Source organism: Hyperolius riggenbachi, chromosome 9 (assembly GCF_040937935.1).
Source record: "Hyperolius riggenbachi isolate aHypRig1 chromosome 9, aHypRig1.pri, whole genome shotgun sequence".
NCBI lineage: Eukaryota > Metazoa > Chordata > Amphibia > Anura > Hyperoliidae > Hyperolius > Hyperolius riggenbachi.
In genome coordinates this window covers 158389132-158414817 of record NC_090654.1, presented here as the reverse complement: position 1 = coordinate 158414817, position 25686 = coordinate 158389132, and the positions used below count along the sequence as shown (strand labels likewise).

The following is a 25686-nucleotide window of genomic DNA, read 5'->3' as shown; positions in this document are numbered from 1 at the left end:
CCCCTCCATCCCTGCCTCCCCAGCCATCACACACTGATTGCTATTAGACTAAGAGAGCCACAGGGCCCACAACCTCCCCAACACCTTAATATCTAGTTATCTGGCTTGCAGTCACTGCTATGTATCCCCTTTTCTTATTTCTTTCTGCTTCATACACAATTAGGAATGACAGCTGAATGAATTCTGCGCCCCCTCCTACACTGCGCCCTGAGGCTGGAGCCTCTCCAGCCTATGCCTCGGCCCGGCCCTGTATACACAGCATGATGCAGAGGAGGGTCCATGGGAAAAAATCTGTCTGGTCTCTCCCCATTGTTAAAATGACTGCATGTGCAGATAAGGTGTTAAACAGGTTGAAAAGTTTTGACAGTCCCTAGACTCCAGGAGGGCTGCTTTCTGGCTTGTGTGGGAGACTGGCAGGGACAGCAGCTATTACCAGCAACTAGCCTCTGTGTAATGTGGGACTGCAATACAGATAAGCTCTCTGCTCCATCTCAGGCTATTCTCAGTCTCACTCCACTCCTCCTATCTCTGGGCTAGTGCACATCAAAATCGCAATCGCTAGCAATTCACGAATGCGACTTTGTGATGCGATTTTTGAAAGAATCGCTCCAATAAATGCTACCTGCAGCATGTTTGCGATCACAACACTGCTGTGGGAACACCCTCATAGGGTAACATTAGTGCACCAGCCTCCTTCATTTACCTTTGTTTCCCTCTTTCCCTAGTGCTGGCTGGCTGTGTCTTCTTGTCATACAGGAAAGCTAAATAAAAGTGCAATCCTGGTGAGGCAAATATCTTCTTCCCTCTCTTTCAGCTTTTCTCTCCTCATTATTTCTCTGCATAAGGGCTCAGACACACTATAAGGTAGTGAAAACCGGGATTAGTATAATAGTATAGTGTATGTCTACTGTGTGCTGCCTATAGTGTGCTCTGTGTGTGCGTGTGTATAGTGTGTATGTGTATAGTGTGTGTGTAGTGTGTGCGTGTACTGTATATAGTGCGTATGTTGTGTGCGGTGTATGTGTGTGTGTGTGTACTGTGTGCGTGTGTATAGTGTAGTGTGTGTGTGTACTGTGTGTTGTGTGTGAGTGCATGCCGCAATAAGTATATTTTATGGTGAAACTCTCTGCTGCGTTACAACTATTTTCTGGTGAACCCATGCCGCAATAAGTGTATTCTCTGGTGAAACGCTGCTGCATTATGATTTTCGGGGGTGGGGTTTACCACAGGATTGGGGAGGGGTATGGGGCTGGGGGCAATCACGGGGGGGGGGGGGGTGCGCCATAGGATTTCTCGCCTGGAGTGACAAAATGGCTAGAGACGCCCCTGGGTATGGGCCTAACACATGTGCCTAGTGTATAAAAGTTAGAGATAATAAAAACACAGGTTTGTTATCTGTAATTTGCTAGAGGTCTTTAAGGTTCCTCTCCGGAACTCATTTTCACCAGCACCACTGACTGCACTATGTTCATTTAAGCCACTTTATTGTTTGTTTTGTATATAAGATTCCATAAATGAGAGCTTTAACATATACTGTCAAACAGAATGGAACATAAAAGTGCATTTGATAGAACTAGAATGAGTAAAAAGCTTTTATTAATGCATCTTTAAATGATAAAGAACAAAAAAATAGAGAAACAGATATTACAAGAAAGCCATCCAAAGTCATATTTTCATATCAATTTTGTCCATAGACCAAGATTTAGAAAGGTTAATCTCCTGCAAAAATAGTCTACTACTATTTATCAACAGATCTTCTAAATACTATGTCTTAAAATATTTCTGTTAACATTATAAATATATTTTACTTCCTAAACACTGATACATTCAAATTAATGGTTGAGGCTGTCAAGCCACTGTCAATAAAGCAAGACAACACAGATACAAGTACACAAATAATATATATATATATATGAACAAAACAACACACAAACATGATATGGCCCCTGTAACATTGGTAAACAATTTATGAATAATGGATTTTACACATATTTCTAATATTTGTAAACTAAAAACAGACAAAAAAAACCCAAAAAGAATTATCCATTCTCTTGAAGATTTATGCAGTTGAGCACAATGCTATGCCAAAGCAATAGCAGGACCCTTCCATCCTAGTAAATAAGCGTCACTAATGTACTGCATAAGGAAAGTCCAGGGAGATTAGGTTCAGGGAGCAACCAGGAAGTAGTTCAGGTTATATGTGTGAATTTGACATTCTATTGCCAGTTAAGCTCTACTTAATCTGTATGTGACCATTTCTGGGACCAAAAAACAGTTGACAAAATAGACCGTTTAATTCAAGTGAAATTTAAACAAACCTGGTACATAATAGCTGTATTTTTTCCTATTTTAAAGTCAATGGGAGTCAATGTTAAAAAAAGATACTCACCTAAGGGGAGGGTCCTATAGAGCCTTCCCGCTCCTCTCTCGGTCCCCGTTCCAGTGCTGGGTCCCTGGTAGCAGTATTCGACCAATTTGGTCAAATACTGCTCTCTCCGCCGCCGAAGTTAGGACTTCAGAAGTCTTCGGAAGCACCCTCTCTCCCAAACGTGTGTGCACAGCATGGAGTGTCTGTCTTTGGAAGGACTCGGCTCCCGAAAACTTCAGAAGTCTCCCGTAGCGGGTGGATTCAAACGGGACAGCCAGTGCTCAAATAAGGGGACCGGGAGAGGAGCAGAAAGGTTCTATAGGACCCAAAGTCTTCCCTCTCCTTAGGTAAGTCTCTTGATAATTTATTTTTTTAATATACCATTCCCAGTTGCTTTTAAAAAAGCTGGGATAACTTTATATGCATTTCAATTAGAGAAAAACCAAATTAAGGAATTCAGTGTCACTCACATTATCATAACAATTGGGGTAGATTTAATTTTTGAAAATTATTGCAAAACACTCCATACTATTAATGACTCCTTGAATGGTCCACAAGCTGTCCCCTTGCTATTCTGGCAAAATCTTGACTCTTCCCTAGCCTATCTAATCTAACATTTTCTTCCTCTATTGGTATCTTGCTTACCGAGTATACTGCACCTTGCTCTAAACTCCTGCAACATCAGTTTCTATGACAAACTGCTTAATGGATACAGAAATATAACCAGATTACAGACCCAAAAAAATGTTTCAGATCTTGTCCTTTCCATCTGTATGTCAAAAAATATGATATAAAACAAACATAAGGTGATTGTCACTGTTATATCATTTGATCACTATCTTTATTTTACAGTACATGAATGGGTAATATAAAATATCCCAATCATTCTCTGGAAAATAGATGGGAGATAAATCTTTTACGTCATACCTATTGTTTTACCAGAATAACACACATGCTTGACATGTCTGGTTAGTATTCTACCTTCCAAACAGTTTAAAGTTGACTATGCAGATCCAAAATCAAACCCCGTGAAATGAGCATAATGAGATAGCTTTCAGAGCAAAAGTTTTGGCCCCTCTGGCAATTTAAAGCAAACCTGTGGGGAGGACCACATTTAGATACTGCTCGGGAGGGGGGAGTCTCTGGATCCTCCAGAGGCTTCCCTAGCCTACCTGCACCCCTCTGTTCCAGTGCTGAGTCCCCAGAAGAAAAGCCACATTGCGTCTGTGCAGTAGCACGGACCCGCTAATGCTACTGCACAAGAGCGAGACGTCAACAAGCGTTTTTTTCTAAATGAGACAGCGCTGGAGTGGGTTGGTGGCGGAGGCTTCCCTCTCCCAAAATGAGTACACATTTGGGGCACTTTTTGCCCTCACAGGTGTCTTTAGCAGATGGAACCCTGGAATCTGGACATGTTTCTTGGATGATCGATGAGGATGTTTCTGCATGGTCAACCTACATAAACATGATACACTTTTGATTTCTTAAATTCATCTGAATACATCATCATATGGAAGGATGAACATTAATAGTAGACATAAATAACCATTTTGTTAAAAAAAAAAAAGGGGCCTCACAGTGATGGGCTCAAAAACATATTTTTTATAAATATTTTGAAGATTCCTCCCCCCAAAAAAACAAATAATAATAATAAAAAAATAATAATACAAAAGGCTTCATGGCAAATGTACTTTAAAAGGCTGTGTTAAGATGGACCTGGGAGAACATCACCAGGAAATGTTGTTGGCATCCAATCAAAATAATTGATCCAACTTTTGGCCTGCGCATTAAAAAGCTCATATAACGATACCAAAATGTATAGAAATCTGGCCAAGAACTACAGTACAAAAATGGTTAGGAATGTATTAGTGATGTAAACAAATCCACCATATTTAATATAAGTATCTTCAAGAGCCCTGAAAGCAGGTGATCATCTAAAGTGCTAATGTAACGTTTTACAATTCCCTTTGAAGTCTTAAAGTGTACCTGAGATGGGGTTAAAGGGTATATTTATACTTACCTGGGGCTTCCTCCAGCCAATGAGGTGTGTGGGCTCCCTCACTGTTCTCACCGTTATCTTCTAATTCCACACGGTAATCTGGCCAGTCGCGCCCTCCTGTGCATGCACGGCTAGGCCACTCTCCCATACCCGGGAGCATTCTGCACCTGCCTAGTACTACTGCGCAGATACAGAACACTCCAGACTGTGGGAGCACGACAGGGGCGTTCATGTGGCCGAGCTGTGCATGCACAGAAGAGCGCGGCTGGCCGTATTATCAGGTGGGTATAGAAGATAAAGGAGCGGCCGGAGAGGGAGCACCCGTGCCTCATGGGGCTGGAGGAAGCCCCATATAAGTATGAATACACCAAGGAAACCTGTCTCAGGTGTCCTTTAAAACGATCAATCTGTATGCAGAAGTAGTCAAACCTGTACACAGTAGTAAGACCTGAATATCTTTAGGGAGTATTTAATTCATGCCAGGGATATATTCTAGAAATGTGTATGCAATTCAAAATCTATATTATCCAAATAAATACTATTTAAAACAAAACTGACAGGTTTTGGACTAGTCCATCTCCTCATGGGGTATTTAAGCTTTTTTTTTTTCATTTCTCAAAGCATTTACTGAATGACAGTTGCTCAGTTAAGCTATAAGCAAGTGGCATCTTTGTATAGATCCTTCCCAAGGAGTACTTTTACGAGGAATAAAACAGATATGGAGGAGGAGATGGATTAATCCAAAATCTGTCAGATTTGTACTACCTACTGTAAGTAACAGTGACACAGGAAAATAGGCGCTTTCTACTCTGGCACAAATGCATGTGTTATATGCATGTGTACAGATGTATTTTACATCCTTTAAGGCTTTTTTTTACACTGTGTGTAGTGCAGTAAACAACAATGCATACAGAGTATAGTATGCAGGGTCAGCAGACATGTCATATAAAGCAATTTCTGACATTGTGTTACCCTGCACACATTGCATTTATATATTGCTTCATACATTTCTCCCATTTAATGTAATGAATGGGGTCGCTATCACAACCATTCTGTGCATTGCAGTACAGTGCACAGCCACATGGTTTCCTTAGTATGAATTGACCCTTAGTGTGAACAGGCCTTTGGTGCAGGTTACAAAACATTTTTGATTTTCTGCTATAGCAAATCCGTCGGGCTTGTGCTATGCACAAGTGGATCTGTGCTACTGCACTATGTGCACGAGTGGCTCTGTGCTACTGCACTATGTGCACGAGTGGCTCTGTGCTACTGCACTAGCATGGACAGGACTCGCACAGGCGCAATGCTGCCACAGTCGTACATGGAGGGGAATGTGGTTGTGAAGAAGGGGGTCCTGGAGAGCAGCAGTGGGGTTGAGGAGGACATGGGAAGCCTCCGAATCATCCAGAGGCTTCCTTCCACCTTGGTAAATATCTATTTTTTTAACAGGTTCACATAAAACTGTATGTCTGGAAAGGTTTGCTGTAGACATCTGTGAAAGTGGAAATTCTCTGAATCACCTGCAGAAGCAATGCCACCCAGAAGTCTACATACAAGTTGTGTCAATGGACTACTGATACTGGAAGGTGGTGGCGGCAGAAGTATGCGCTGGGCCCAAAGACGGCGTGGGGACCACACTGGTAGCTGGAAGCGTGAGCTAGGTGGACTGCATCAGCATTGCCATCCAGAAGTTTACATACAAATATCAAAAATTGACGAAGGCAACTGTGCCTATCAGTGTGGTGTTGCTGTGGTTTTCATCTTCAGTTGACTGGCCTTCCAGAAGCAGTGTAAATGGAAAATGGAATGCTAGCTGACAGCATGTCAAGCATGACATTGGCGATAAATGCCACCTCTCTAAACTCAGTGAGCCACAGCTGACAGTGTGTTGGTAGCCACAGAAGCAGCATAAAAGCAGTGTGGGTTCACAGAGGCATCTTGGTTGGCCAGTGAGTCTGTGTCAATCAGTAACATCTGCAATAAGGGGATGATGGCTGCTAGTAACCCACCTTTTTTCATGATCAGAAAGGTGAGGTGATTAATATTTACAGGCAACAGTCGTGATTGGTTGTCCGTGCCCACTGTGCCAATGCCACTGAAGGTTATTTCAGAGGGAACACTGAATAACAGACATGAAATAAGCAAAAAAACATGATGGTATACTGTGCCAGCTACAGGAAGATTTCAAGCCTGTTGACACAAAAACTGAATGGCATCACTGCTGCCAGGACAAACCTCATCCTCATAACTGCAGCTGTCACCAGCGGCCAAAAATCAGCCAACCTAATCATGTACCATGCGCTTCATATGTTCTCAATGGTTATCCTCCTGGACTTCTGCTGTTGGAGATGATTGAATTAGGTTTATCCAGGCAATCAGAAAATCAACCCTGTCATGGTCTATAGCATTAGATTTGTGCGGCCTGCTGCTACTACTGCTGCTACAGGAGGATAAGGTGGAGGCAGTTTCCACCAAGTTCCCTTGTGTGAATTGAGGTGAGTTGAACTCCTCACTCAGCCAGTTGTGTGGCTGTACCATGGACCCTGGTGCCTCCATACATCTCACTGACTAAGTATTGGCAGATGGCTAGCTTTTGCTGATATAGATTGGCGAGCATGTGCAGGGTGGAGTTCCACCTAGTCACACTGTCGAAAGTCTATCCGGTAACAGCACTGAATTTTGATAAGTGTGGCAGCAATGGAGCGATCCTGTCTCAGTAAGTCCTCTAATTTGGGATAGGTGCAGAGGAACTACTGCACCACCAGGTTCAGTACATGCACAAAATACAGTATGTGCACATGTGTTACACGACCTATGCACAGCACGGCCACAAGGTTGGCACAGCTATCATACACCACATTGCCTGTTGTAAGCTGGTAGTGCATCAGCCAAGCCTTAACCTCTTTCTGCAAAGCAGACAAGACTTATCTGGCGGTGTGAGTTTTCTGCCAGAACACCAGTTTCAGCACTGCGAAGCAATTTTTGTGTTGGAGGGAGCTGTAGTTGCCTTTTCCTAGTTGCTGGCCTTTTAGAAAGTGTATCAAAAAGGGAGGTTGCCAGTAGAGGGAATGGAGGAGGAGGGAGAGGACTGGGGTGGTCCATGCTTTCCCACCACACACTGCAGCAGGGGTACCAGGTGCTGTATTGTCTCTTGCAGACTACCGCCCACTGACCAATGTAAGGTTAACCAGTGAGTGGTGAAAGACAGGTAGCATCCCACTCCGAGACTGGATTTCCAACTGATCATGGTGATATGGATTTGTGTAGACACACATAATCCAAATGCCTAGGAGAGGTTTTCCATTACATGCTCATGTAGATTGAGCACAGTTGTGTGGAAAAAGTAATGCCTGCTTGGTATATTCCACCGGCGATTGGCACAGGACATAAACATCCACAATGCTGAATTGCAGTAGCTGTAAGACAAGAAGTTTGGCTAGACATGAGTTGAGGTCTTTCACATTTGGGTTTGTTCACACCATAATGAGTTTCCTTGCACAGACCTCCGGTAGAGTGGGCTGAAGGGACTGGGTGCTAGGGGAGCTGAATGGGTCAATGGAGAACCCAGCTTGTGTCAACAAACATTGTTTGTCGCCACAAAACCTGCGCCTAGAACCTATTACTTCCTCACCACTGGAAGTTACGCTTGCACCGACCTCCTGAGACGTAGTAGCAATGGGAATTGGTCAAAGGAGGTGGAAATTACTATGAGGTGGTTGCACCTTCTTCAAGAGAATGCAGATACTAGTCCCACTTAGATTTGTGGTTCTTACGCATGTGGTAAAGCAGGGTTTCCAAATGGTATGTGGTCTGTCCTCTGCAGATCGGTCTGCGGCACAAGATGTATACCGCTCTGTGGCCCCAGGAGTCCCCCATAATAATTATTTTTACCAAATTACTTTAAAGCCTTTAACTAGCTAGTTCAAGTGTCCGGCACCCGCCGCTCCTCTGCGATCTTCCCTGATCCCCCCGTTTATACGTTACCCCCCCTTGATCCAGCGATCGCGCAGCCTCCCAGCACAGCTCCGGTCTCTCTATGGGGAGGATCGAGTTTGTGCATGACGTCAGCGACGTCATGATGTCATATGCGACCCTCCCCATAGTGAAGACCGGAGCTGTCCGGGGAGGCTGCTCCGATCGCTGGATCCAGGCTGGGTAATGTATAACCAGGGGAGCGGCAGGGAGCGGGGGGTGCCTAGCATTTGTACTAGGTAGCCTAGTGCTAGCTAGAGGGTTTCCGGCCACGGGATCTCTGGGGGGGACTGGCAGACAAAAAATTGCAAAACCTCCTGAGCGACGTAGATTATTTTGCTGTTCTCACAGCAAAAAAATCTATAAGCGAGAAAGGGCAGATTTGCCTCGAGTGGCCATTGCAGTCACCAGACTTAAATCTGATTGAGAACCTCTGGTGGGACTTAAAGAAAGCAGTTGCAGCGCGCAAGCCTAAGAATGTGACTGAACTGGAGGCTTTTTTCCCCATGAAGAATGGGCTAAGATACCCTTATATCGCTGCAAGACACTTGTGTCAAGCTATCCTTGACGTTTAAAAGCTGTTATAACTGGAAAAGGATGTTGTACTAAGTACTAAGAATGAATTTCACTTGGGTGTTAAATAAAACTGATAATGATGTGAGCACAGAAAAGACATTTGTGATTATTTCATTATAAATGTTATGTTATATTTGTCTGACTTACAAGTGCCTCTTTGATTTAATTGTAAACAAGATGACTGAAATGATCAAAATCAATGTCGTACTGGCCAAAACACTCAATTTCAGTGGGGGTTGAATAATTTTGAACACAACAGTATAATAGCAGGTGCCGGGGCTGCACGCAATGCAGACCACGGATACAAATAGGGAAGTGATCCGCATAGCAGATGGCCCCAGCATCAACTTGCACCCTTTTCAACTGCTTCGCTAAAACCAACCAAAAGTATGCTGTAAGCTCTCCCTGACACAATACAAATCTCTCCCTGGCTCTGTCTCTCCACCTCTTACACACAGCTCACAAAATAGAGTGACTAAGTGACTAACCCCTCCCTCTGCCCCTGTATATTCAATAGAATCTCTTTATAGTAAACTCCAAGGGACATGGCCAAGTAGTTTACTACATCAGAAGTTTACTATATTAGGATTCGTCATACATTGTATATTCATACAGGAGCATGGTCAGGACCTGGGGACTGAGTTTACTATAGCCAGAGGTTTACTATATCTGAGTTTATTATAACGAGATTCTACAGCAGATGCCCATTTCGCACTTGCAGACAAATTTTAGCACCCTTACTCCCCCTCGGTTTTGCTCGTGCTTCTTTGATGAGACACCAACCTCTGTTCTCACAGCAAAAAAATCTATACGCGAGAAAGGCCAGATTTGCCACGAGTTCGAACTTTGCAGTCTCACTTGTTCATCCCCATTAGAGATGCTTTTTGGTAGCAGAACTCAACAAGAAGCTTGTGATCAATTTGTTCAGGTTTCCTGTGGTAAACCAAGAGGCTATATGCAGTGTCTGAGCTGCAATGTAATAGTGTTGGAAAGATGGTACGGCCAAACCTCCCAGTCTAGTAGGATTGATTAATAAGGAGTATTTGAGCTTGACACACTAGCAATTCCATATGAAGCTGAGAAGCACAGAGCGCATTTGCTCAAAAATCATGTTAGGGATATAGACAAGGCTTTGGTGAAGAACATAAAGCGCTTTTGGTAGTAGGACTATTTTAATGAAATTTATCCTCCCCACAATCGATAGACACAACTTAGACCAGGTGCATCTTTAAGATTGGATATGGGAGATTAAGGGAATTATCTCTGCTTGTAAATATGCTTTAGAATCAGAATGAATAGCACTCCTAGATACTTAAATAATAAGTGACTTGCCACAGTTGAGGCGAAGGCCAGAGTAGTTCCTGAATTCCTCAATAACATCTAATATGGTAGAAAACCTATATATAAACCTATCTTCTCCTCCGTAGTAGAAGTATGAAAGCCATGAATATGTGGATGAGAATGCATACAACAGGCTCCATGGTCAGGGCATATAATAGGGGGAAAGGGGGATACCACATTCTAAGGTTCAAATATACAGCCATTGGTACATACCCGTGCTGTTAAGGTGCTTTACAGTAGCTTAACCCACTTGCAAAAATGATCTCCAAAGCCAAGCCTGGCAAGGACTGTCATGACATAGGACCATTGCACAGTGCCAAATGCTTTAGCCAAATCCAGTGAGGCAACTGCCTTCCCACCTCCACTGGATTGGCCATTCTGGAGCTTTCTAAGTGTTCTTTAATGGCATAAACATAGATCCAGGTGAATCAATGACAGGATAACACTGTTGACTCTTATAGCTAGAAGCTTGAAAGCACCTTTACGTCTGTGAGAAGCGAAATGGGTCTATATGAGTCAAAGCAGGAGGGGTCCTTGCCAGGCTTGGGGATCACTACAATTAGAGCCGCACACATGCAACGGGGCAGTTCACCACTTTCAAATGCTGAGTTAAACATCAGTAATAGTAGCGGGGCAATAGATTCGTTTTATTTCTTATATACTTCAATAGGAATCCATTTGATCAGGTGATAGAAAAGCTCTGATTTGCTGTGATTATTTTAGGCTACATAGGAAACAGACAGGGGCGTAGCAACAGGGGTGCAGAGGTAGCGACCGCATCGGGGCCCTTGGGCCAGAGGGGCCCCGGAGGGCCCTCCCTCAACTACAGTATTAGCTCTCTTTTGGACCTGTGGTCATAATAATAACTTCTATAGATACTTTGAATAGTGGTAATCATTAATAAGCTGTTCCCCACCCTTCTTGCACCTCTGAATTTGTAGTTGCCATTGGCACGTTTTGATGCGCCGTATCAATTGTTATGTATAGAGTGCTTGGGGGGCCCCATTGTAAAACTTGCATCGGGGCCCACAACTCCTTAGCTACGCCACTGGAAACAGAAGAAATTTTAATGACCAGCAAATCAGTTTTACAGTATGACAATTTTTAAACAAGTAATGGTCGATTTGATAAAAAATTTTGTGATAAAAAACAAAAACCCAGATCTAAAACTGGGGCCTCCTGCTAAAATACCAATGAAAACACACTGCTCTGTAAAACCCCCAATACATTAAGTAAGGCTTAACGAAATGACTTAAGACAATTCAGTTCAGTGTATATTTTTAAGCTAACACCGCTTACCAACTGTCGTGTGTATTTTATTGTCTCAGCATAAAGTATCATACTTCAGCTGGTTTAGAAAACTTTATAAATATATGGCTCTCAGAACAGCACAGCTAGTCTGATGAGGCACCACAAGATCTCTTCTGTCAAGAATGATTCATACTGAATATAATAATCAATTCACAGTGCATTTGGGCAAGTTCTGATAATAATTAACAGTATGCCCAATTCAAAGTATAATAAATTAGCATGAATGTTTACGAATATCAGTCACAAATAGGGAAACACACAATTTAAACATAAAATGGTTGCTGTAAAACACAGCATAAGATTAATCGAGACAATGTTACAAAAGAGATCTCTAAACATCAATTCACCCTAAGTCTTCTACATTCTTTGTAGATAAAGCCCTTAATCATAAACCTCAGCAGGAACATGCTTGATGAAAATAAGAGGGTGCAAACACCAAGTCTCCACGCGACAAGGCCAGGGTTGTGAATTCCTAGTGTGTTTGCTGTTCTTTCCCGTTCTACTTCTGAATATCCTTTAAGATGTGCCAAAAAACTGTTTTCAGAATGTTGTAAACCGCAGGGCCTTCACTGGAATCTTTTTTAACCTAAAAAACAAAACAAATACATTTTGTTAGCAATGACAGCAACTTAGGATATAATTTTAATTTGTATACTGCATCCTATCCAGTATATATAAGCTGCACACACAAAATATATAAATGTATCTGCATTGTTACTGAATCTGTGCACTGCATAGGCAATAGGAATTTATGCATCTCTGATTTCTGAATGCGTCTGAACATGTGGTATTGGGACAATGCAAACCTAATTAAAAACACAGTAAAAGTGTGGTTAAATTGACCCTATGCAATTAAAGTTAAACTTGGTGAAATATTGAATGACAACCTACAACCTCAGCGGCACTCCCATCTATTACTAATAAGGCTCTGCCGAAATACAGCCCTCATACCCCCAACCACACACATTCTACCATATGACTACTTTCTGGCCTCTGCCTTAAAACCATTACTTGTCTGTGACATAACTGTAGGGTAGTAAAGGCAGGCAAAGGCATGGCTGGGGCAGAAACAGGCAGAACTTGCTTTCTGTACTAGGAATATCAACTGAATTTGAGGTCATGCTGGGGCAGAATTATTAGCTGATTTGTAGAGTCAAACTGGTGTGTGTGTGTGTGTGTGTGGGGGGGGGGGGGGGGTGCTGGGGGCGTAGCCTGTTAGTGACTGTTATTAGCGAGTGCTGTTTTCATACTGCAGTGATTCACTGTATACCTCAGAGTACAAGTACAACAGCTAATAGCCAAACTGTCTTTGAAAAGTGGAGAATCAACCAAGACTTCCTCTAAGGTTTGTATTGCCAGGTGATTGAAAGTATTATAACCAAAGGGTAAGCATTAAAGGCAGATACCTGGCATTTAAAAATGTGGTCAGTAACATCAATGACAGCCTTTATGATTCTCAGCTACCCAGGATGTTCTCCTATCTATTAGTTAAGGCTTCTTTCAGACGAGAGGCTAAAGGCGGTAAATTCACAACCTGTCAGCTGCTTAGCAGAGAGGACACCATCACATTAAGTCACACCTGGAAGTGGCTGCGACAGGATGCCAGGTAGCTGCACCACATATTAAATGCTGAATTGCATGGTGTAGCAAACATCAGCTTTATTAACCACTTCCCCTCGAAGGGTTTTTCCCCTTAAAAAAACAAAGCAATTTTCACCTGTCAGCGCGCCCTCCATTCATTTGCCTATAACTTTATTACCACTTATCACAACAAAACAAACTATACCTGTTTTTTTTTCGCCACCAATTAGGTTTTCTTTGGGGGGTACTTTTTGCTAAGAATTACTTTATTCTAAAAGTGTTTTAACAGGAAAAATAAGAGAAAAATGGGAAAAAAATTATTTCTCAGTTTTCACCATTATAGTTTTAAAATAATACATGTTACAATAATTAAAACCCATACATTTTATTTGCCCATTTGCAACGTTAATGGTTCTTGCAACGTTTAAAATTTTTCCCTACTACAATGTATGTCACCAATATTTTATTTGGAATTAAAGGTTCATTTTTTCAGTTTTGAGTCTATCCCTAATTACAAGCCCATAATTTAAAAAAACAATAGTAATATCCCTCTTGCCATACATATTAAAAAAAAGTTCAGTCCCGAAGGTAACTATATATGTATTTTTTTTTACTCCTACATTATTTTTTATTTGTTTTACAAAAAATGTTTGGGGGTACCTATTGGGGAGCGTGGGAGGTCATGGGTTAATTTAAAGGGAAGGTTCAGGGAGGGTGGGTAAAAAATAAAAATCAATTTCCACTTACCTGGGGCTTCCTCCAGCCCGTGGCAGGCAGGAGGTGCCCTCGCCGCCGCTCCGCAGGCTCCCTGTGTTCTCCGGTGGCCGACCCGACCTGGCCAGGCCGGCTGCCAGGTCGGGCTCTTCTGCGCTCCAAGGCCCGGAACTTCTGCGTCCCACGCCGGCGCGTTGACGTCATCGGACGTCCTCCGGGCTCTACTGCGCATGCGCAGTAGTTCTGCGCCTGCGCAGTAGAGCCCGGAGGACGTCCGATGACGTCAGAGCGCCGGCGTGGGACGCAGAAGTTCTGGGCCTTGGAGCGCAGAAGAGCTCGACCTGGCAGCCGGCCTGGCCAGGTCGGGTCGGCCACCGGAGACCACCGGGAGCCTGCGGAGCGGCGGCGAGGGCACCTCCTGCCTGCCACGGGCTGGAGGAAGCTCCAGGTAAGTGGAAATTGATTTTTATTTTTTACCCACCCTCCCCGAACCTTCTCTTTAAAATGAAAAATAATGTAAAAATAGGACTTTTATTGAAAAAAAATATAGATGTAATTTCTTATTTGGCCACAAGATGTCCTCGCGGCTGACATCCTTATGCGTAGTATTATTATGCAAACAGGAAGCAATGCGGGGACGGTCTTTGTGAATGGCGGCGCCATCTCATGGACAGCTGCGTTCATTCACACGGGGACTTAGATCAATGAATGGGAACTGTGCCCGCGCCGTGACATACTGACCACCCGTTCCCCCACAGTGACCCAGTTACATTTTCGGCAACTCAGCTAGCCCTGGCCACACCCGCCCTCGATCACGCTCCCGTCGCTGGGAGCATCCTGTGCATGCGCAGTTCAAGAATGGCCAGGGCCATGCAGGTGCAGTGGGCTGAGTCGCCAAAAACTAAACTGGGTCACTGCGGGGGACCGGAGGATCGGTATGACGAGGCGCGGGCACAGGGCGCCTGCAGGGGGCTGATAGTAGCCCCAGATTTTTTTCATTTACTTTAGGTTTTCTTCAAGTACTTTAATTTGCTTGTGTTGTTCATTTAATAAAAATTATTATGCCGGAGGAGGCACATGACCTTTTTTTTTTTTTTTTTTGCACGTAGAATCTACATCCTGGAACCTGAACTAGTTTAATTGGACCTTAGATTTAAAAGTAAAATCGAACTGTCAGCAGAACTATCAATAGAGCAGCGTGAATAAATGTTTGAAAACTGACTGTCAGAACAACAAAGTACAGGTTATGCTGGTTAGCCACACCCCTTTCCTGAAAAGCTGCTAGTCTTCTATCCAAGACTGTTAAGAGAAAATGTTATGGAAGGCAGTGCGTGTTCTTTTGCCAGGATTTATGCAAATTCTGTAATCCATTATGTAACAAGTGCCATAAAATGTATTCAACACCTATGTTGCTTGTGTAAAGGACAGTTCATTCACCCTAGAGCGGATGCAAAACAGGCACAGTAAGCGCATCTGCCGAGTGTCTGTTCCATCCATTTTGTATTCAATTGCAGCAATCTTCACCTTCCACTTTGCGTCAGCTTCGTTCACCTGTCCTGCTTTGATCATGACTGCCCATACGCATCACCACTTATGTGTCCTGGCCCACTCGCTCCCTTGGTAGACAGCTCAGAGGTGGTTAGGGGCATGGGGTTGACCATAGGAGACAATAGAGAACTTTCATTGGTCCACCATGGTCCTCCCTGTTGCTGAGGATTCCCATCGGTATTTGGCAACCCTATGTTGATCTCGATGCTTCTGTCCAGCCCAATCTGTGTCCCGGGACCGAGCGGAGAGGTCAGCAATATGAAGTCACGTCAGCATTACGCCACAGCAGCGACTGAATCTAGCGGACGTGGCAACTAGATGGTCAATTTAGGTGCAGCCTGCATTTGGAAGCGCTGCCATTTCCTCCTGTTGTACAAAAATGTCTACTTGTGGCTAGCTGCATTCAGTTTGCATTTAATTTATCTAGTTTAGGGTTTAGTACATAGTTTGCATCTAATTTGTATTCAAGGTGTGTGTTTAAAGGGATACTGTAGGGGGGTCGGGGGAAAATGAGTTGAATTTACCCAGGGCTTCTAATGCCCCCCCGCAGACATCCTGTACCCACGGAGCCACTCACCGATGCTCCGGCCCCGCCTCCGGTTTACTTCTGGAATTTCAGACTTTAAAGTCTGAAAACCACTGCGCCTGCGCAGCTGCATCCTTGCTCCCGCTGATGTCACCAGGAGAGTATTGCACAAGCCCAGTATGGTCTTTGGTCTGCGCAGTATGCTCCTAGTGCCATCAGCGGGAGCGAGGACACGGCAATGCAGGTGCAGTGGTTTTCTGACTTTAAAGTCAGAAATTCCAGAAGTGAACTGGAGGCGGGGCCGGAGCATCAGTGAGTGGCTGCGCGGGCGCAGGATGTCTGTGGGGGGCCATTAGAAGCCCCGGGTAACTTCAACTCATTTTCCCCCGACCCCCCCTACAGTATCCCTTTAAGTCTCTGGGGGGCGCTGCACACCTCTGTTGGTTTCATTTCAGTTGCAGCCTGATTAGGAGCGCTGCCAATTCTCTAGAACATGTGTAGACCATTTTATGGCTAGCTGCTTCAGGTTTACACTATGTGTTTAATTGTTATCCAGTAGTCAGGTCTATTCCGTGGGAACCCCTCCTCGTGGTGGAAGAGTCTAGTACTGAACAATCTGTGCTCAAACTGTTTTTGGAAGCTGACGTCCTCCCTTCGCTGCATCTGTTTCAATGCAAGTTGTACAGTATAATCTGCCCATGTATTGGGCTCTGCACATCTATGCAGCTAGTCAATTCAAGAGCAACTGCATTTGGAAGCGCTGCCATTTCCTCCTGTTGGACGCGGCAACTAGCCTAGTGAGAATGGACACTGCCTGTTCTCAAAGGCTTTCATTGCATAGGTTTTCCCGGGTGGTCTGGGAAAATGTGCAAAGCTCATAACTGTGTCCCGCTTAGCGCAACAACACAGCAACCGGATCCAACAAGTGGAAGCAGACCTGATTTCTAACATTCTATTAACTATTTTTAACTCTCTTCCCCTTTTGTCTCACAATGCTGTGTAATGGGTGTAAATACCTCCCATCCTTGTGTAAAAATATGTAGTTTATTTGTTCACTGCATTAGCTGTTATACCCTCTTGTCTTGTATCAACTGTTGTATTGTATACTGTGTATTGTTATACCCTGTATGTTATTGTACAGCTCCATGGAAGATGCTGACACTATATAAAATAATAATAATAATAATAATATTAGGATCCACTTCCTGCCGAACGGGTACTTTTTTAAGCAAGTGTGAACCGACTCAAAGGGGTTACATAATTTTGAGTGAATTCTTGGTGAAGTCAATGTGCGCTACCTATACATGTTAAGTTTAAAAGTGTTTAGGGATATGATAAAAACAGCGGAGTGACGATTCTTCTCCGATTTTAGGTTCGCGAACATCGAACGCGAACTTCCGCAAAAGTTTGCGAACTTTGCGAACCGCAATAGACTTCAACGGGCAGGCGAACTTTCAAAACTACAAACACTAATTCTGGCTTCAAAAGTGATGGAAAAGATGTTTCAAGGGGTCTAACACCTGGAGGGGGGCATGGCGCAGTGGGATACACACCAAAAGTCCCGGGAAAAAAAACGGATTTGATGCAGAGCAGGGTTTTAAGGGCAGGAATCACATTGAATTGCTAAATTGGAGGCATAAAGTGCTTTAAAACATCTTGCGTGTGTATACATCAATCAGGTAGTGTAATTATTGTACTGCTTCACAATGACAGACCAAACTCACTGTGTAACACACCGCAAACAGCTGTTTGTGTAGTGATGGCCGTGCTGGACTGGTGCGCACCATAGCGAGAGTGCAGGCGATGGCGGTTTTCAAGCCCATATGGTCGGGCTGAGGTAGCTCAATAACAGAACATGACTGAGTGTCCAGCTGATCGAATTTGGTCTGTCCACAATGAAGCAATTACCTTATCTTGGGTGTGCCCCCCAACACACTCATATAGCCGGTCATTGCTTCTTTGTGATACGCAAGCCCCTTCACCGCTGCAAGGTAACGATCACAAAGGGGAATTGACACATGTACATGCCTTTGTTTTGTTGTTGCAGCCGCAGTGCAGACAGAAACATTAGGCAGGCATGTACACGCACTGGGAAAATTATTATAGCAAACGCTGCCAGCAGCGGCCTTAAAAATTCAGCCGAGTCCTGGACCCTGTTGGTGGAGAAGGCAGTCAAGCGGCCTGCAGGCAGAAATGCTGTGTGGGGACCAACTTAGTCTTGAGGCAGGCAGTCGCAAGGCATGCAGGCAGAGATGCTGTGTGTGGGAACTGACTTAGTCTTTGGACAGGCCTGACCGTGCTTTGCAGACCAGGCATCCGTGGTCAAATGGACCCTTAACCCAACGCTGTGTGCCAAAGATGACAACACTTGCCTTTCAACATCACGGTACAGTTTGGGTATCGCCTTTTTTGAGAAATAATTGCGGCCAGGTATCTTCCACTGCGGTGTGTGGCTTTGCTTTTGTGTGCTGGTGGTCATCCCATTGCAGTTTGTGCTTTTTCATCATGTACCTTCGTAAGGAAGTTGTCCCTACGCGGGTCTTGGTCTTTCCACGGCTCAATTTTCGGTGGCAGAGAGTACAGAGGGCATCGCTCTCATCTGAGGCAGACACACAAAAAAAATTTCACACCGCTGAGCCCTGGGATGATGGCACTTTGGTGATGGCTGCCGACTGAGTGTTAAGTGGGGTGCCAGAATCAGGGCAGGAGGAGGAATATATGTCACGCTTCCATGTGGAAGCTGAGGAAGATGAGGTGTTCTGTGTTAAATAGTCAACTACATCCTGACAATATTGGGGGTTGATGGCACGTGCCTTCTTCTGAACACTGTACTTTGGTCGAGGGCCGCACAGAATCACAACAGCACGACCTCGAACAGACCTGCCAGGTGGCCTGCCTCTGGCTCTGCCTGTTGTTTTGTCCATATTGGGGGGGGGGGGGGGGTGAAGTGAAAGTTATTCACTGACTTGACTAATACAATGTGCAGTCACACAGATGCAGTGAAAGGTATACACTGACTGCTGGTATAGCAATGTGCAGTCACACAGGTGCAGTGAAAATGGATGCACTGACTGCTGGTATATAAAACAGTGTGCGGTCACACAGGTGCAGTGAAAAGGTATGCACGGACTGGTATATAAAACAGCATGCTGTCACACAGATGCAGTGAAAGGTATGCAGTGACTGGTTTATAAAACAGCGTGCGGTCACACAGGTGCATTGAAAAGGTATGCACGGACTGGTATATAAAACAGCGTGCTGTCACACTGATGCAGTGTAAGGTATGCAGTGACTGGTATTATAAATGTGCAGCAGTCACACTAGGCAGTGAATGTGCTGGGCCTGGCACAGTATAGCAATTAGCAAGGGCCAGCTGCGACAGACAGGGCTGTATATGCAGTGTCAGTGGGCCACAAAAAAAAAAAAAAAAAAAAAACATCACAAGAACATTAGCTCTCAAAAGAGCTGTTTTGGTGGTGCTTTTCAGCAACAAATATCAGCAAGGAGCAATCTAACAACACCTAACTAAACTTTCCCTATCCCTGCAGCAACCTTTCCCTTCTCTCGGGGGGTAGGGGGGGCTCCAGGAGGAAGTGCATCCTGATTGGCTGCCATATGTCTGCTGACTGTGATGTAGAGGGTCAAAGTTTAGCTCAATGATGTAGTATAGGGGGCGGGTCGAACTCGCATAAAGTTCACATTTGTATGGGAACGCGAACACGCATTGTTCGCGTGAACAAGTTCGCATGTGAACCGTCGGGCCATCTCTATTCTTCTCCACCTAAATAGGCTGAATAGCAAATTGTATGGTTGGGGACACATATTATACTAAAGTTTGTTTTTTTAAATGTTATCTATCTTTTTTTACACCTGCTTTGCATTATTTCATGATACATCAACAGGATGCAGGCATACATGGGATATATGTTTTTAATTTAATACGTTTTTTCAGGAGACACAACACACTTTTTTAATTGTAAGGGTACCATTCAATTTGCCCACATCTGTATACACTCACCAAAAGGATTATTAGGAACATCTGTTCGATTTCTTATTAATGCTGTTATCTAATCAACCAATCACATGGCAGTTGCTTCAATGCATTTAGGGGTGTGGTCCTGGTCAAGACAATCTCCTGAACTCCAAGCTGAATGTCAGAATGGGAAAGAAAGGTGATTTAAGCAATTTTGAGCGTGGCATGGTTGTTGGTGCCAGATGGGCCCGTCTGAGTATTTCACAATCTGCTCAGTTACTGGGATTTTCACGCACAACCATTTCAAGTGGTTTACAAAGAATCGTGTGAAAAGAGAAAAACATCCAGTATGCGGCAGTCTGGTGGGCGAAAATGCCTTGTTGATGCTAGAGGTCACGAGGAGAATGGGCCGACTGAATCAAGCTGATAGAAGAGCAATGTTGACTGAAATAACCACTCATTACAACCGAGGTATGCAGCAAAGCATTTGTGAAGCCACAACACACACAACCTTGAGGGGGATGGGCTACAACACCAGAAGACCCCACCAGGTACCACTCATCTCCACTACAAATAGGAAAAAGGGGCTAAAATTTGCATGAGCTCACCAAAATTGGACGGTTGAAGACTGGAAAAATGTTGCCTGGTCTGATGAGTCTCCATAGAGTCAGAATTTGGCGTAAACAGAATGAGAACATGGATCCATCATTCCTTCTTACCACTGTGCAAGCTGGTGGTGTAATGGTGTGGGGGATGTTTTCTGGCACACTTTAGGCCCCTTAGTGCCAGTTGGGCATCGTTTAAATGCCACGGGCTACCTTAGCATTGTTTCTGACTATGTCCATCCCTTCATGACCACCATGTACCCATCCTCTGATGGCTACTTCCAGCAGGATAATGCACCATGTCACAAAGCTCGAATCATTTCAAATTGGTTTCTTGAACATGACAATGAATTCACTGTACTAAAATGGCCCCCACAGTCACCAGATGCTATCCTATCAATATGGGCTAACATTTCTAAAGAATGCTTTCAGCACCTTGTTGAATCAATGCCACGCAGAATTAAGGCAGTTCTGAAGGCAAAAGGGGGTCAAACACCGTATTAGTATGGTGTTCCTAATAATCTTTGAGTGTATGTGACCCAAGGCATGTCATGTTAAGCCATAAAGCATATGCCCAGTAGTTGACTATAGCCCTGTGCCATGTGCATTGTGTGGGTGGGCTGTACAGTATCCAGCAACACAGTTTGGCATAAGCTGTACTCGTTGCTTCCACCATACAATGTAATGTGAAAAATTCTAACACACTAACCTTTCTGGTGTATAATTCAGTGTTTAAAATAGAAAACAAAAGCAGTCTAAAACACCAGAAATAATTACCTATTAGGCTGAGAAGTTCCATTAGCTATGGAAAGATTTCTTAATTCAGATTGGAACTGTTTTGCAGGACATGAGCACCACAGAGTGTTACAAGCTGACCTGCACTACATTAAAGAGAATCTGTACTCTAAAATTCTTACAATAAAAAGCATACCATTCTATTCATGGTGTTCTCCTGGGCCCCTCTGTGCTGTTTCTGCCACTCCCTGCTGCAATTCTGGCTTGTAATTGCCAGTTTTAGGCAGTGTTTACAAACAAAAGACATGTCATGTGATAGGCTGAGAGGAGCTCAGTCTGTGACTCACACAGAGCCTGCAGGGGGTGTGGAGAGGGTGTGTATAGCTTCTATCAAATTTCAAACAGAGCAGCACATTCTTGCCTGAGTGCGTGAGCCCAACAAAGCCGTCAGAGGAAAGAAGATTAGATTATGTAACAGAGATAATACAGCCACTGTGCAACTAGGAAAGGCTGCAGTAAGACAGACCACATTAGAATAGGTATAGGAATTCATAGGATAGAAGAAATAAGGCTGAACATTTTGTTACAGAGTCTCTTTAAATCCCAATTACAGTTATTCTCATTTTTATCTTGAAGTAAAAATAAACTGGACTAAAAAGAAAATCCTAATCTATTGTTAAAGGACAGACCTTCAGACAAGAACTAATGCACATTTAATATACAGTAGAAAAGTTTCACTTTTTTTCTATTACATCAGAATGTGTAGCAGTGCATAATTATTTCCACTGTCATACATTTATCCTCACACTGAGAAATTCACTCTGAGTGGCTAGGGCCACATACCTGGCATTCTAGAAATATTTGAATTCAGCCCAGAATGTAATTGTATGAGTAAAATATTAGCTAACATGCCTGAACAAGGTTATTTATGCATTCATAGCTTCATCCATTTTTAGTAATGTAGTGGATCACATTCAGATATCCTGCATAGATATCTGATATTAATTTCTATGGATGATATCTGTTAACCCTCTTTTCTCTGCTATATGACCATCAAGTTAGTTGTTCTGTATTATTTTCTTGTACACATTTCACAGGTATGCTTTTATTAAGTCAAATAAAAGTGCAATCTTTGCCCCAACTAAACTAACGCTGTTTCCAAGCTGTCTTTAGTAGAAGCAGTAGAGTATTAAACCATACTTTTAACCACTTCCCAACTGAGGGGTTTTACCCCCTGACCACCAGAGCAATTTTCACCTTTCAGCGCTCCTTCCATTCATTCGTCTATAATTTTATCATTACTTATCACAATGAAATGAACTATATCTTGTTTTTTTCGCCACCAATTAGGCTTTCTTTAGGTGGGACATTATGCCAAGAATAATTTTATTCTAAATGTGTTTTAATGGGAAAATAGGAAAAAATGTGGGAAAAAATTTATTACTTTTCAGTTTTCTGCCTTTATAGTTTTTAAATAATGCATGCTACTGTAATTAAAACCCATTAAATGTATATGCCTATTTATCCCGGTTATAAAACCGTTTAAATTATGTCCCTATCACAATGTTTGCCGCCAATATTTTAGTTGGAAATAAAGGTGCATTTTTTTCAGTTTTGCGTCCATCCCTAATTACAAGCCCATAGTTTATAAAGTAACAGTGTTATACCCTCTTGACATAAATATTTAAAAAGTTCAGTCCCTAAGGTAACTATTTATGTATTTTTTTTAAATTGTAAATTTTTTATTTTTTTTTTAATTACAAAAAAAAAAAATTGGGGAGTGTGGGAGGTAAGGAGTTAATTTTTTGTGTAAAACAAGTTTATTTGTGTGTAAAAAATGGTTAGGGTGTAGTTTTACTATTTGGCCACAAGATGGCAACATTACAAATTTGTTTCATGCGACCTGCAAGCGTCCTTCCGGACGCTTGCAGGAAGTAGAAAGAGGCTGGGACTTTGTTATTTTTTCACAATGATCGCGCTGCTCAGCCGAGCGGCAGCAGATCATTGCGGGGCTGAGATCAACGAACGGGAATGGATTTTCCCGTTCGTTGATCTCTGGGCGAGCGGGCGGCGGCGTGTTTACTAGCGGCGGGTGGCGTGTTTACGAGCGGGAGCGCGGACAGCGGTGGGAGTGCGCAGAGTACGGATTTCTTCGTCCCTGAGGGTGAAAGGATGGAAAAAGGGGCGGAGAAATCCGTACGCGCGGGGGTAAAGTGGTTAAACAGATTCTAAGAGTGAGCTTCCAATATACATGTAAAAACAAAAATAGGACACCCTACTAAATACTCAATTCTTTATTAAGTATTGTTCACATAATGTCTAATCTTGATTTTATCACTGGAAAAGAAATGCTTACATGTAGATAGACAACAACAAAAATAACCTTCATTTATTCAAGAGTTACTCAAATATATCAACAAAAATGTGTGTTATAACAGAGGAAAAAGTTTGGACCCCCAATAGATAGTGTTGACCGTTTTGACTGAAATAACTGTAGTGGATTTAGGTTGTGCTACTGTCATGGAGCTCAATGCATCTTCATGAATCAATCCCATTATTGTCAAATCAGACAAGATTAGCTGCATGTTTGTTTCTGGTGTTGTTCAGACACTACTGCAGCCTAATTTATCAGCAGGTCTGCCATGCAACTGGCATTGTTTAAAAGGAAATACATATGGCAGCCTCCATATTCTTCTCACTACAGTTATCAGCTTCATGAATCAAGTCCAATGTCAGAAACACCTGATTGTACAGTATATGCTTGTTCAAGGTCTATGGCTAAAAGTATTAGAGAAGTATTAGATCAGCAGGATGCCAGGCAACTAGCTTAAAAAGGAATACATGTGACAGCCTTTGTATTCTTCTCACTTCAGTTGTCCTTTACTAGTAACAAATGGACAAGCACCATATGTGACGAATAAACGTTTATTCGTCCTAATAAAGTAGTTAGAGCCTTATAAAATATTCCCTGTAGCCACTATTAAAAAGTGACAGCAGATAGGAAAAAGGCTTGGTTTATAAAAAGATCAGGGAAGCTGGGGGTCAACACAGTTCCCCTCTTCCTGGTCAAATGCTAGCAAATGTTTCCTTACCTGTAGCTTTCAATTACGAAACTTTTCACTTAAGTGTGAAATCTGTTTCCAAGCAGTCCTGGAAGGTATATGGATCATCCATCAGAGATTAGGTGGACAGAAGCTAATAAAAATCTAGACTATTAGGAATCGATCTCCGCAGGGGGTCTCTTAGGGTTCCCTCAGCTGGAAGATCAATGGAGGTCATCTCCCAGCTGGCTCAGCTCAGAGAGCAGATGAGCCTACTATAACGCTTAATCCATAGACTACTATATTTGTAATATTTCTGGTGTTACAAAGATACCAGGTCATTTCAATTTGCAGAGTGTGTTGGACTTCACGTGACACTGGTTCTGAGAGATTTTCAACCATCTTGATCTTCCAGAACTAGTACTACAAACGGTGGAAGTCAAAACTTGGTTTATGAGCTATCCATGGTCAGCATGTGTGGTATCAAATGAATTGTAAAATTATGCTGAGTGTGAATATGCATTCTGTTTCCTGGTGTGACCTACGGGCACAGAGAAAGCGGGCAAAACATGAATTGGGCCAAAATCTCACTGTCTAACGGGGCACTACCCTATTCAAATTTCACAAGGCCGGACTTGTACGTGTCATGACCCCTCCCATCTACAGTGAGGACTAAAACCCCAATGACAGAGCGGTCCAGGGTCCAAAGTCCTTCATCTAAAATCTGATGTCGAGTTAACATCAACCGGACACTGGGATTATTTCTCACAAAGGCATGGCAATCACCATCTTCGACTACCAATAACGGTATTTGAACTGTATTTTAAGACATTCTGTTTCTCTTTCATCTCTACTCTCTTTCGATCAAACCAATCTGTTCTGCCGGACAGGTATATTTATCTGTGGGCTAAAGTATGCTGTGTGTATGTAGTTTTAGAATAAAACTAACAATTTTATCGTTCAGTTTTGTGCCTGTTCTGGTCAACTGATTGTTGCTACAAAGAATCTGCCCTATGGAGAGTCATACTACCGCATTGTTTTATTATTTTCCGATAAATTGCTGATTTGCTAGCTAGGTTTTAAATAACCGTTTTCTTCCTTTTAGGAGTAGTTAGTGGGAGTCTCTTTCCTCCCTGAACACAAGAGAGTGGTGGCAGTGAAATTACCCGATTTCCAGCGCAAAATAGATATTTTTTAGTTTTTCGATTGCACATACAATCATGATTGTACATGTATGGGCACCTACAACCAATCTTAACCGTTTACTACGCACACAGTTAATCTGCCTCCAGAAGTCTCTAGTGCACGAGACCTGCATGGCAACAGTGGCCTAGTAATACGGGATTGGTGAGTGATTGTCACATTACATATTGTCAGTACATCTTCAAGATCCGCA

At 43.1% G+C, this 25686-nt stretch overlaps 1 protein-coding gene across 3 annotated transcripts in view; it reads right to left on the bottom strand.

The window, feature by feature from the left end:
- Positions 1 to 1659: 1659 nt before the first annotated feature.
- The window catches only part of PTPDC1 (protein tyrosine phosphatase domain containing 1), a 310105-nt gene continuing 286078 nt past the window's right edge, over positions 1660 to 25686 (bottom strand). For all 3 annotated transcript variants that reach the window (XM_068253617.1, XM_068253618.1, XM_068253619.1), the window contains one exon: positions 1660 to 12153. In XM_068253617.1, the coding sequence (XP_068109718.1) occupies positions 12067 to 12153 (87 nt within the window). In that variant the 3' untranslated portion in view covers positions 1660 to 12066. The remainder of the gene's footprint in view (positions 12154 to 25686) is intronic.